Source organism: Eptatretus burgeri, chromosome 17, assembly GCF_056783735.1.
Source record: "Eptatretus burgeri isolate ZD-2024b chromosome 17, Ebu_testis_v1, whole genome shotgun sequence".
NCBI classification, from domain to species: domain Eukaryota; kingdom Metazoa; phylum Chordata; class Myxini; order Myxiniformes; family Myxinidae; genus Eptatretus; species Eptatretus burgeri.
The window spans coordinates 48303725-48318035 of NC_140977.1; the positions used below are offsets into that span (position 1 = coordinate 48303725).

At 46.5% G+C, this 14311-nt stretch overlaps 2 protein-coding genes across 4 annotated transcripts in view; one reads left to right on the top strand and one right to left on the bottom strand.

The window, feature by feature from the left end:
• LOC147010023 (uncharacterized) overlaps positions 1 to 14311 on the bottom strand; it is a 73556-nt gene that overhangs the window by 55446 nt on the left and 3799 nt on the right. For 2 of the 3 annotated variants that reach the window (XR_015052674.1, XM_085861083.1), the window contains one exon: positions 8730 to 8786. Coding sequence is in view for 1 of the 3 variants with exons in the window: in XM_085861085.1 (XP_085717211.1) it covers positions 8335 to 8402; positions 8730 to 8786 (125 nt within the window). In the remaining 2 variants the exon portion in view is untranslated. Of the gene's footprint in view, positions 1 to 2999; positions 8403 to 8729; positions 8787 to 14311 lie in introns of those variants that run through there. The other variant, XM_085861085.1, reaches the window with a different exon arrangement.
• Positions 1 to 14311, top strand: part of LOC147010024 (uncharacterized) — a 102894-nt gene that overhangs the window by 9695 nt on the left and 78888 nt on the right. The window lies entirely within an intron of this gene.

Here is a 14311-nt window from a genome sequence, read left to right on the forward strand (position 1 = left end):
ACAGATCTAAGAACATATATACATATATATATATATATATATATATATATATATATATATATATATATATATATATATATATATATATAGTCATGCGCCACTTAACGACGGGGTTACGTTCTGAGAAACGCGTCGTTAAGCGACGTCGTCGTTGTGCGAACATCATTTTTTTTTTTTCATTTTCGTTTTCGAACATCGTTTTCGAACATCTTACTTACACAAACATAGGCACCTAAGCTATATGGTGTAGCCTATTGCTCCTTGGATACAAACCTATACAGCATGTTGCTGTACTGAATACTGTTGGCAATTGTAACACACATCCAAGAGACAGAAGGCACGTTAGATTTACCTTTGTGCTGTTCATGACGGCCATCGGTGTTGTTAGCAGCAGCTTACAACCTCCTCTCACATCGATTATAGAAAGGTGAATAAATAGCGTTTGGATTTTATAAATATGTAATCATTGCATCGATGTTATAATTTACAAATGAATAAACGAGCTCCTGTCAATTGTGATATCAATTTTCGGAACAGTGCGATTGTTTTAACAACATAAAAAAACTTCACTAAAAATAAATTCGTTTTAATTGACGAACAACGATTTATTCGTGGAATTCTTCAATTCAAAGTGAATTTACTTGCTCGAAGGTAAACGTGGAAACATTGGTTCAGTTTGAAAGCCGATTTCCTTGAATCCCGATTTAGCACGACCCTGATTTTTTCGCGATGACATTTTATGGACCTCAACGATCGCATTATAACAGGGCCACACTGTCGTTTATTATCATTCTGAGGTATTATGTTCTGTAGAGTGTACATAATTGTATGTGCTATTTTTATACGAGGCTCCATCACTCGGCGATAGGAATTTTTCAGCTACATATTTTTTCATTTTTTTTTTTTTTCAGAGCTGGCATATCCGTCGTATATGCGATCCGTCGTTGCCCGGAACGTCGTTAAGCGGCGCATGACTGTATATATTGTTGCGAATTCGCGCCCACCGGCGTGCGAGCGGCCACGTAACTCGAATTGCGGCACGTCACCAACCGGACGGACAATTCCGTCGTGACCCTCTCGGACTAACGCCGGGAACTAGTCACGGGTGGGCCTTTCGGCCTCACCACGATCGTGCCAATCGGCCCCCCGCGTGGGATAGGGTTGCTCGCCAAATTCGACCTACCTAAGTACCCACACGGAGGGTAGACCGGGCGATCGCACCTCGCCGCAGGTCGACTTCGGACACGGGCCACTTTAAGCGACCCGTTCCGTACTATCGGGATAACCGAGCGGTGTTATCGTCAACCTCGACGGTTCCAATTACTTATTGGGCATATTTAGCCCACGACCAACCCTTTACGTGAAGTAAGATGGAGATTCAATTAAAGAAAAGACGAAGCAAAACGGGAAAAACAGTTCAACATAATTCACATTTATTCCGCGGCAAACGGAAAGCACACATATACAATTACAACAATTATGCACCAAAAGCAAATGTAAAAGAAACACAACAATTATGCACCAAAAGCAATTGCATCAAAAGAAACACAATGCAGATCTACTACCGACTACGCGAGCACACGGCAACACTTACACAGTTTTACTTTACAGACGGCGCCGACAACACATATACTCAAAAGAAAAAGAAAAAGGGGCCACCCTCTACGACAAGGGGGCAGACGTGGTCTGTGGGCACGAGACCGCGTGGAGCCTACCCCTCTTGTGATGAGCCACAAAATGGCGGTGGCGCCCCGACTCCGCGCTCCTCCACGGGCCTCGCTGGCACTGCCTGGAATGGGATGGGAACGGGGCCCCCTTTTCGCACTATCTCAGCGCGGGGGGGGGGGGGGAAACAGGAGGGGTTGTTGATGCTCTGGGGAAAGAGGATAGCTGGCTTGCTTGGGTCCCGCGACAAGCGACTCCACTGCGCCCTCGACCGCGTTCCCGGCTTCTCCTCTCTGCAGCTCCCCGACAGACTCCGAACCCTGACAGACCGACTCTCCTCCAGACCCGTCTTGACTGCTGCTGCCACACTTCGCCGCCGCCACAACTCGCCCGAGCCCGAAACAGAAACTCTCTCTCTCTCTCTCTCTGTGTGCCGCTGCCGCTGCCGCTGCCGCTGCCACACCTCTCCAACTCGCCCGAGCCCGAAACAGAAAAACCTCCAACTCGAGCCCGAAACAGAAACTCTTCTCTCCCTCGATTCGCCCCGCGCTCGGCGCTTTATAGTCAGCAGGAGAAACCATATGCAGATTTTCGGATCAGGATTAGCTCGGGGGCGGAGCCACGCTCGCCCATTGGACGGAGGAAAAGTGGGCATGAATCATTCCTGATCCTCGAATTTGCATATATCGATTCTACTCCGACGCGCCTGGAGGCGGGGCCAAATCACCCTGCGCTCGCTGATAGGACGGAACAGAAGTGGGCGTGAATCATTCCTGATCCGACTTCCCCGGAAAGGCCGCTTTTTGCACCCGCTGCTCGGCGCGCGCCCTGTACGAGTCCAGGATCGGTGCCCACAAGCGGTGCGGGAATGGCGGCAGAAGGAGGAGAGGTGAAGGTGGTGGAGGGTTTATTGTGGTGGTCCCTGGCCACGGTGACACTTGGAATGGCGGTGATGCGATGGTTGCGAGAGCGAGTTGTGACGGTAAAGGTCATGGCTGTTGGCGTTGTTGTTGTTGTGAAGCGGCGTTGCGGTTGGTGGTTGTTGTGTGATGGCGGTTGAGACGTGGTTGGTTCAAAATAAAGATAGAACAGAAAAACGGCTATCTTAAAGGGTCGCAGCCCGAATGAATGACATTTATTCCCTCTAAACAACGGGTTTGGGCTAACTACACATGTACTTACAGAGATACCTCACCTACGGGACCTGAATGGTGGTTTGCGAATTTCCTCAACCACAACAATATATATATATATATATATATATATATATATATATATATATATATATATATATATATATATATATATATATATATATATATATGGAGAGATAAACATTTTTTTCAAGGTCTTCTGATTAAACATTTCCAGAGGCTTCACATATTAGGTGTGAGCTTTTCAGAGCTATAGCCGCCGACTTCCCAATGGCATTGCACTGCAGCCAATACCAGGAAGAGAATTTAACTCTCAATTTTATAGACCAATCCACCCTGAAGAGGGAACATCCACAGACACTAAGAGGTGGAGCCTCTGCAAATATTTAGCCAGAAGAGTCTTTTTTAAATCCAAATTGTTCTTGGCTACTCCCAGAATAGTTTTGGCACCACAGGCAGGATAATGTGTGGCAGGCATTTCCTGTTGGTCAGGATGCATGCAGCAATAGCTGGTGGGGCTTAATGGTTAGGGTGGTGGGCTTGCGATCCGAAGATCATGAGTTCAAATCCCACTTGGCTGTTGAATTAACACCAGGCGGGGTTGACTCTGCCTGTCATCCTTCCGAGGTCGGCAAAATGAGTGGCAGCTTGCTGGTATCCTGTGTCAGAGTGTTGACCCGTCCAGGGTTGTGCCCAATAGGCAAGGAGACTGCTTAGGCAGCACCAACGCTCTGCACAGAGTATGGTCCCATTGGATGGATGGATAGCTGGTGTGAAAGGTCACGTATGGGAGCATGCGCTGGAGCAGCGTGTCGCTGCGTCCATTTTCCACCGATACTCCAGGGGCCTCCATTTGGCCATGCCCCAGGCTCATGCCTGGCCCATCACCATCTCCTTGAGAGGTCAATCAACCTGCTGCAACCACAAGGCACGTGGTCGGCCCATTGGCCTCCTCCACTCGTGAGGCTCCCTTGCTGAGGGAATCTGGTGAGCAGGATCAGCATCAGGAAAATGAGACACATGTCCATACAGCCACAGCTGACGCTCACAGACTATGCAGGTAACAAATCTCATTTGAGTCTCTCAGCAACCGCTCATTGGACATAAAGTCTGACCAGCGATAGCGAAGGATTCTCTGAAGAGACCTGGTACCAAAGAAATTAAGTCTCCGTCTCAGATCCCTGGTCAGAGTCGAAGTCTCTCATGCGTAGAGCAAGACTGGAAGCACCAAAGACCTGAAGACTCAGACTTTCGTCCTCCTGCACAGGAACCGACAGCGCCACACCCCATCATCCAGTGAATCCATGACTCCTCAAGCACGACCAATAAGTCTATTAAGCTCTGGCTCACAGCCAGCAGAGACATGAATATGTCTGCCAAAGTAAGTGAATCTTTCCGTGACCTCAACATCCTCACCACAAACAGGTACAGACAAAATAGCAGTATCCAGGATGTCATTGAAAGCCTAGATCTTCATTCGACCCAGGAAACCCATAATCCCAGCTGCTCTGACATAAGCAATTCCCCAAAGCACCCAGGCCCCCCAAATCCGCACTTGGCCTGTTTGCAAACTCCTCAACTACCGTCATCCTTGAGCTTGCCAACATCCAGCCTAGGCTGGGATGGTACCATTCTCCCGGATTTAAGCTGCAACTTCAGAGTTGCTACCGCAAGCCTGCGGTCAGTATTGAGGAACTGAGCACTATGGTAGACCCCACAGTTCGCATCATTCTCCAGCGACTATCAATTAGCACACAGTCAATCTTCTTTGCCACACCACCAGCGTTGGAATCCCAAGTTCAGCGATGAGCCTGTGGGCACTGGAACCATGAATGAGCCACCCAAAGTCCATGACTTCTGGCAAAGTCAAGAAACTTGGTGCTATTCTGGTTCACAGTTCCAAATACATGGGGACCAACACATGTCTCATAACCATCCCTCTCAGTTCCAGTCGATGTATTGAAATCCCCCAAGACGAGAAGAGTATCTCACCCGGGGCACTGATCAACCAAAGATTCGAGCGTGGCATAGAAGGCGTCCTTCATGGTGAGATCACTCGCCTCAGTCGGAGCATATACAGAGACCAGGGAAACGACACCCAAGAAGTGACGAATCCTTAGTCTCATAATACGCTCATTGACCGGTGTTACCTCAATTATCATTGTAGTCAGATTATTGGAGACAGGTACAGCAACTCCTTGGGCATGGTAACCGTCAGAGCGACCAGACCAAGAGTAAGTGTTAGCACCCGCCATGATCTCGCCACGATCTGGTCTCCGAACCTTAGAGAGTGCTGCAAGACTGATGTTCAAATGTTTAAGCTCAGATGATAACAGACAGGTGATCATCCTCTCTTAATGATAGGACATTCCAGGCACCAACCTGAAGGGACCGCCTCAGGTTAACCCAAGGAGACCACTGTCCGGTGGACGACACCTCAGCACCACCCTGACTCACACTACCACAATCTGACCCGGGAAGGTTACCTCATGGTTTTCCTCCTATCATCAAAGAGTAGGGATCCCAAAAGCTTTGCCCCAATCCCGTTATCTGGTGAGCTGCCCTGTGGAGGGCAGCTGCATAAGAGGTACTCCCAGGGAGTGGGTTTTGTATTAACATGGTGTGTAGTGTGTCACTTGCTTCCTCGTCCCGAATATAGTCATGGGACCTGATCTCGGCTTAATGTTCTGTCGGGTTTGACCAGTTCACTCCAGGAAGCGTCTGCTAATTGCTCGGGTCATGGAGACCCACTCCTGTTGAGGAGTGGTCGAGCTGTATTACCATGCATTCAGGCCATACTAGGTTAGGATAGGAGGAGGAGATTGGGACCATACTCTGTGCAGAGCGTTGGTGCTGCTTAAGCAGTCTCGTTGGCTATTGGGCACAATCCTGGATGGGTTGCCACTCCGACACAGGATAGCAGCATGCTGGCACTCATTTTGCTGACCTCGGAAGGATGACAAGCTGAGTTAACCCCACCTGGTATTAATTCAACGGATGAATGGGATTTGAACTCAGGACCCGAGGATCCAAAGCCCACCACCCTAACCATTAAGCCAACACGAGGCATAACCAGGTTAGCCGACACCAGGTTAGGATGTGTGTGTTTGATTGGCCATGTACTTCAGCGTTTGGGGCTGAGGTGCATGTGTATGCTCATGGGATAGTCTTGTTGGACTGTGCACCTTGGCCATGGGGTTAAAGTACACATCCAAAGTTCTGTTCAAATGTTTGGGGTTTTTTTGACCTTTTTGATGTTAAAAAGGTATCCTTCATAAGGAAGGGTGTGATGGGTATCTACTCCTTTTGAGGAGTAAACCATGCATGCTGACCCTTTGGGATTAGGAAGTGTGTGTTTGACCATGTACGACAGCCTCCAGGCTGAGGTTCATGTGTATGCTCATGGGACCATTGTGTTGGAATGTGTACATTGGCCATGAGGCCAAGGTGTGCGTCCCAAGCTGTTTCAATGTTTCAATTTTTTAATACCTTTTTTCTCTAAAATACAATAAAATTGCACCCATGTCTGAAGGAAGTGGTTCAGTTTGGCATTTTTAATATGAAATAAGCAAAGCCTCGAAACGAATGAAACCCATGAGAACTTCCCTTTGGAATTCCCTTTAGAATTACTTGTGGGCCCATTGGTCCATTGGATGAGATTTTCATTGGTCTTCAAGGCGTTATTGAATACCTGCCTGCTGTGCTGCTTGAGCATTGGTTTGCCTTTCACCAAGCCCAGATGTGCTTGGGCCAGGGTGGAGATTATACATGCGTTCGTATTCTTGCCAAATGATACTACTATTATTATTGTTGTAAATATTATTAGTTTTAACTAATATATGGTTTGTTACAGTATTATCATTATTTTTGTTATTTATTTTGCAATTAGAATGCAATGCTCCAGAAGGACCTATTAAGCTACCCTATACATCTTAACATGGCATGCATTTAAAACATGGGAATTCTTCGAGGTTATTTGCAGTTAATTAGCCTAATCAACTCAAGAGATCATGACAATCATGATGGTGCATCACATTTCAGATCAGAATGCTCCAGTAGAACTCTACACAAAGCATGCCTAACACACACACACACACACACACACACACACACACACACACACACACACACACACACACACACACACACACACACACACACCTCATCTATTTATGGTGGAGTCCTAAAGGGTCTACAGGATTAGTGGTCTTTTGGGTCCTCTGGGTCTGAAGGGTCTTTTGGGTCCTCGGGAACTTTTTGGTAAACGGGGAATTTTAGGTCATCTGGGTCCTCAGGGTCTTGAGGAGTCTTTGGGGTCTTTAAGTGTCTTCAAAGTTCGAAAGGGTCTCGGTGTACTAAAGGGTTTCAGAGTCCATTTTTCGTAGAAACACCGTGTTCAAAAGGTTCTTCTTCTTCATTTTTGACGGATGGACGGATGGAAATAGTCAAACATTGAAGCGGCTTCACTGCTTAAAAAAGGCAAGGCTGTAAGGAATGCGGATATATTCTGATCGAGGAGTGGTCCAATTGTATGACTGACCGTGCATTCTGACTCTTCGGGGTTAGGATGTGTGTGTGTGTGTGTTTGACCATGTACTTCTTCCTTTGGGCTGAGGTGCATGTGCATACTCATGGGACAGTCTTGTTGGATTGTAGACTTTGACCATGAGGTTAAAGTACAGTCCCAAGTTCTGCTTAAATGTTTGAGTTTTTTTCTTTTTTCACCTTTTTGTTTGATAAAACTGTTTGGTGAACAAGAATGACCACACTTTGGTCACAACCTGTGACATAAATGCAATAAAGTGCCACACGCTACACTTTATTTTACGTCGTTTTTAGGATGCAAGATGTGAATGCAAAAACAGTGACTCTGTCAGAGAGGTAAACAAAATAGTCATTCCTTAATAGCTTTATGTAACACAACAGCTGACACCCAACCCCCCAGTAACACTCCGTAATGCTAGGACATACACCCCTCTCCCATTGAGCGTTACATAATCTCGGAACGGCCCCATGTCTACACAAATTATGGGCGGACATTTTGCTTTCAGTTTATATTTTAGACCTCTCATCCACGCTGTTAGTTTACTGGACATTATTTTAGGTAAAAGAAATAAATTAGACACAAAAGTTGATGGGGAAAACTTTCAAAAAGAACATGTAAATTGAGCAGACAACTTTCGCCAAGTGGTGGTACAGTTTTAATCAAGAGTGAAGCACATTTTACTCAGTTGTGGGAGAGGTAATAAAAGACGCATGTGACGGCTTCGTAAGTAACAAAACCGATGGAAATCAGATGATGCTTCACAAAATTACCACAGGAACGACTTTGTGACCTATGACATCATCAATTTAATTCTTCACTCACATCCTGTCATCGATCAGACATATGAAGTTTCAAATTTTTGGATGAAGATTTCAATTCAAGCAATTATAGCTGGAATACCACTTCACCGATGACATAATTGTCAACACCTTACATACCCCATGGTGAGATGAAGACATATGCCAATGTTCAATAATTTTCATTGAGCAGTTCCGGAGAAAATGATGTCCAAATCTTTATCCTTTCATCCAATATGGCTGCCAAACCATGTGACATCAGTTAACAACAAAATATTTTCCATGGGGAGTCCCTCCTATGTTTAAAGTTTTGCATTGATCAGCCATGCAGTTGTAGACAAAAACATTTTAAAAGTGAAAATAGTATATAGATGTGGAGACACACACACACACACACACACACACACACACACACACACACACACACACACACACACACACACACACACACACACACACACACACACACACACACACACACACACACACCTCCTTCGGGGTGAGACGAAAAAGGTGAAAATACATCTGAAACTAAAGGCAATGCACAAATTTATTTTGCATTCTTACCTTGTGAGAGAGAATCATCTGGACATTCTGGTTCCACCTTCACCACCACAATAGAATCTGCAGAGAAACAAAATCTGCTTTAAACAAAGTACACAATAACACTGACAAAAGACAATCAATCAAAATAACCATGACTTCAGCACTTCTGAACCAGAAAGAAAAACAGGACTCCAATTCAGAAAAAAAAAGAATTAAGTATCAGGGTAGAAAACGCAGTTCATTGAGAAATGTTTTTGGAAAAGTTTTACAAAAAACAATCGACACCATATTGCATCAACACATGTACGTTCATGTGACCCAAGGCCTTGATTTGGCAAGCTCAGTCAGTTAAGGCCCGGTCACACCTTGACGTTTTAGCCAGCGATGGCAACGTATTAAAATGTATCTAAAACGCTGGCTTACGTTGAACTTTTGATGTTTTTTTTTAAAGATTCAGACGTATTCATAGCGACTTGGTCTTATGTATAACGCATTGGTAACGGACACAGAACGTTTCGTTGTGTTATAGATAACTTATACCAACGAATGCTGAACCTGTTGTCGGCCTACACAACCGATGCCCAACGATAGTCTAACTTAGGCATAGCGCGTTGCACGCATCGCCGACGATGTCGTGACGTAGCCTATTAAAAGGCTGACGCACAACGATTCGAATCATAACTGCCGTAGAAATGGAAGTGTCAACATCGCGGTCACACCTTGGCGATCTTGCCAGCGTATGCCGACCTAAGAAAAATGTGTCTAAAACGTTGGGGCACGTCAAATACGGGATGAGTAAGTTTGGTGTACGTGAGTACAACGCTAAAGTACGCTATCATACGTCGTAGTAAGTAGAGTACGTCAAGAAATTTTAAACATGTTCAAAATTTTACGACGTACTCGGCGTATGACACACGTTCCGCATGCGATGGGGATAAGTTTTACACACGATATGTGGATGCTTACACACGTCCACAAAGGCTACTTATAAGCTACTCATAAGTCGAAACACGTCGCGGTAATGTCTTTTTTACGCGAAACTTATTTCTAACTTATGTTTGACGTGCTTTGAACCAATTCTTTACGTAGTCCCAACACACATCGACGTATGTAGACGTATTCCAATGACGTCTTCCGGTCGACAAAAAAAAAAAAAATTAACGTGTTTCTAGCTTACAACTGCCATATAAAGACGTGTTCCCAGCGGTTTTGGGAATTGGTATATAAAAATACTGCTCATAAAAGGAAACCCAACAGTGTTTTCGAGTCCTTTTTGAGTCGATGTCCATGTCAGCAGTAACAGTATTAGTATTAGTATTAGTATTAGTAGTAGTTTGTTCATGTTGGCAGTAGTAGGTGAGTGTGAGGGGGAGGGTGTGGGTTATGATGGATCGTCCTTGCGTTTAACGATTTAAATGATAAACTCAACGATTTAAATGGCTGCATCTCCACTATTGAAAGTAGACGCTTGCGCTCAACAATTGGATTTTTTTTACACTCAACGACTTTTAAACAGTACCACTCAGCTAGTTTCATTGTTTACAATGAACGATTTAAATTGCTGTCACTCGCCTTTGTTTTTTGACGCTGGCGCTCGGAAATTTTAATCGTTTCTATTGAACGTGCTAAATCGCTCAAACTCCACTATTGAAAGTAGACGCTTGTGCTCAATAATTGGATTTTTTTTACACTCAACGACTTTTAAACGGTACCACTCACCTATTTTAATTGTTTACAATGAACGATTTAAATTGCTGTCACTCACCTTTGTTTTTTGACGCTGGGGTTTGGAAATTTGAAGCGTTTCTTCTGAACGTGTTAAAACGCTCAAACTCGACTATTTTAAATAGACTCGACTGCCGATGGACAATTGGAATCATAGCCAAGCTCGACATCGAAGTCTGAACATCCTCGTCATGCCGAAGAAAAGTTTGAAGAATGCTGCAAATAAGTGTCCTGGCCGTGGCCGTGGACGCTGACGCAAGGACGATCCATTATACCGACGTCTTTCAGCCTATGAGTAACTTAAAAGTAACGTCTGTCGATGTGTGGCAACGATCGCGGAACGTGCCAACAACACGTTAATCATAGGTTAGAAATAAGTTTCGGGTACGCTAAACATTACCTCGGCGTGTGTCAACTTATGATTAACTTACAAGTAGCATGTGTTGACGTCTGTCAACGATCGCAGACCGTGCATACAACCTGTGGCCAGCGTAGCGGAACGTGTGAGTCATACGCCGGCATACGTCGTGAAATTTCAAGCATGAAAAAATTTGAGGACAACCAAAAAGTACAACGTTTAAAGCCAACGTACAACGACGTATGGCAGTGTTTTTCAGCGTGCTCTCAATTTTATCAAAACTTACCCATAACGTATTCAACGTGTGCCAGCGTTTTAGAAAAAAAAAATCAAAAATCGGCATACGTTGGCTAAAACGTCAAGGTGTGACCGGGCCTTTATCAGGACAAGAACCATGTTATGTACAACATGAGTTCTTCCAAAGAAAGCGATATCGGATGTTGGTACAAAGTAGTGGTGGAATTCAGAGGTTCAGGAAGCAATTAGTAAGAAATAAAAGGCCTTGAAAGATGCAGGAAAAAGAAAAAAAAAGACAAAGTAGTGGTAAATGCAAGTCAGGAAGCATGGATAGGGTAATGTGAAGAGTTAAGACTCGGAAGGTGAATATAGTATTTACCAGCAAATACTGTTGTGGGCCGGGGTTCGGTGGCGATAAATGACCACGAGGTGGAGCAGTAGAGTCGTCTCCCACCGAACACCTAGAATTTACCTCGTAACCCTTGGATAACTCCAAAGATCGCGGGTCCCTTAGCGGACCGTGGACGCCAATATTTTGACCGCGTGGCGTAGGGTTAATTGTCTCGATCTTCAATATACCTAAATAACCATGCAGTCCAGCTACCATCGAAACCACACCCTCGACGGGCTCCGTCGAACCGGGTCGCTCTAGCGACCTCGGTCCAGTGTAACCGAGCGGAATTACCAGAGTCCGTTGGACCCAATGACAACTTACCGGCCCAAACGGCCTCACTAATTCTCAATATGCACCATGCTGGGTCAATGGGCGAAAGCACAGAAAAACGAGCTGGAACATTTAACACGGGGGGGTTATTTATAAACAATAATCGGGGAGGGGAGCACACAAAGAACAGAGTTATCCGAATAAAAGAAATGCAAACAATGTACAGTTAGCGAAAAGCACTTAACAGTTCTACTTAAAGACTGGCGCCACACACACACACACACACACACCCAAAGAAATGGTGGCGCAGCCTTTATTTGGCCCTTCAGCTCGAGAGGGAAAGCGAGCTGAGGGCAGGGGCCTATTCTTGCACCTGTAAGCCTTGTGCGGTCTGGTCGAGCTTGTCCGGTGGCGGGACTCGAACCCACCGCCAACAACGCAGCACCAAGCACCAGGGACCAGGAACAACGCAACGGACGCCAGCCAGCACGGGAACAGACCAGACGAGACGAGCACCCGCGGGTAGACAAGAACGCCAGCAGGCAAGACGAGGCTTCTTCTCCTTCTCCTTCTTTTTCCCCTCTTCACGACGGCTCGCCACCTCCTCTTATCCTTCCCCTCCCCCGTGGGTCGAGGGAACCGCTCTGAGGGACCCGCCTCCGGATTGGACGAGGCGTCTCGGGGGGTGTGTCGAGGCGTTTCCGAGGCCCCCCCCCCCCGAAGAGTCTCCGTAGTAGCTTTCGGCACGCTGGCCTCCCATTGGCTGGGGCACGCGTGCGATGCTCGCCCTTCGCTCATTGGCTGGAGGAAACGTTCCATGCCCTTCCTTGGGGTGGAGCCTCGATCTGAGGCGATGGAGGCTCCGCCCACGCCTTCAGCCAAAAACAAGTGGGCAATGGCGACCGGGTTGAGTGAGGGATGATGCCGTTGTTGTTGTTGTTGTTGTAGTAGATGTATAAAACCTGATTATAAAATAACTCACAGCGCACACACGAAATTCCCATTAGACATAGGGGATGGATTCTAACTATAAACACATACTTATCAAAATAACTGAACTGCGGGGGCTGCTGTCTGTGTGCAAATGGCTTCCAGATTCGTAACAATACCACCCGTCACTTCGCTGATGGTAATATTGAAGGGGGGAGGGAGAAAAAGAGGGAGAGAGGGGTGGGGGAGAAAGAGCAGGGAGAGTGAAGAGGTGGAGAGGAAAGGAGAGAGGAGAGGGGAGAGAGGAGGGTGGGGGAGGGAGAGAAAGGAGAGTGGGGGAGGGGAAAGAGGAGGGTGGGGGCAGGGGGAGAGAGGAGGGTTGGGGGAGGGGGAGAGAGGAGGGTAGGGGAAGGGAAGACAGAGTGAGGTGAGAGGAAAGGAAGGCAGACGTGCGGGAGAACATCAATTACGATTCATACCTCCCATCAAAATGAGTCTGTATGGTATAACAGTGAAGATTGAAACAAAATAATGTCTGAAATCTATTTTTTACCGCTCATACTATAAACGCAGTGCGGAGACAAATTCCCGTCCGATGCAAGCTGGCCGGAGACAAACACCGCTCGGACATGTCCGGAGACAAACACCGTCCAGACATGTCCAAAGGCAGAGACACACAGAGAGAGAGAGAGAGAGAGAGAGAGAGAGAGAGAGAGAGAGAGAGAGAGAGAGAGAGAGAGAGAGAGAGAGAGAGAGAGAGAGAGAGAGAGAGAGAGAGTGTGAGAGAGAGTGAGAGGAGATGCAGGAGGGTACTGCATTGTATTGGTTGGGGGTAGAGCAATGATGGTCGAGGGAGAGAGAGAGAGAGAGAGAGAGAGAGAGAGAGAGAGAGAGAGAGAGAGAGAGAGAGAGAGAGAGAGAGAGAGAGAGAGAGAGAGAGAGAGAGAGAGAGAGAGAGAGAGAGAGAGAGAGAGAGAGAGAGAGAGAGAGAGAGAGAGAGAGAGAGAGAGAGAGAGAGAGAGAGAGAGAGAGAGAGAGAGAAAGAGAAAAGATGGGGTAGGGGAGTTAGCAGCGATAATATTGTTGTGGGCTGGGTGTCAGCGGCGAGCACGAGCGCTAGGTGAAGTAGTAGAGTCGGCTCCACCGAACACCCGGAATTTAGATTGTGCTCCTGGGATAACAAAAGGCACGGATCCCTTACAGGACTGTGAATCGCCAATAATTTGGCCGCGTGGAATAGGGTTAATTGCCAACTTCAATATACCTAAGTATCCACGCGGCAAAGCTACAGGGGAATTCACACCCTCGGCAGGCCTCGAGCGGAACGAGCCGTTACCGTGCTCGAACCGTGCGTAACCCGAGCGGATGGTTACCCAGACCCGTTGGACCAAATGCACAATTTGCCGTTCCCCAATTTCCCAACACGCACCGTGCTAAGCCAATGAAAGAAGCACAGAAACGAGCTGATACATTCAACAATAGGGGATTTATTTTTCAATGGGGGGAAGGGAACACACAGAGAGCAGAGTTATCATGACTAAGCAAGGCAAATAATGCACAACAAAAAGCACTTAACAATTCTACTTAGGCAAGACAGGCCCGCACACAGACACGCATGCCCAAAAAAGAAAATGGACCCGCCGGGTCTTTATTCAAGATTTCCAGCTCGAGGAAAGGTGAGCTGGAGAC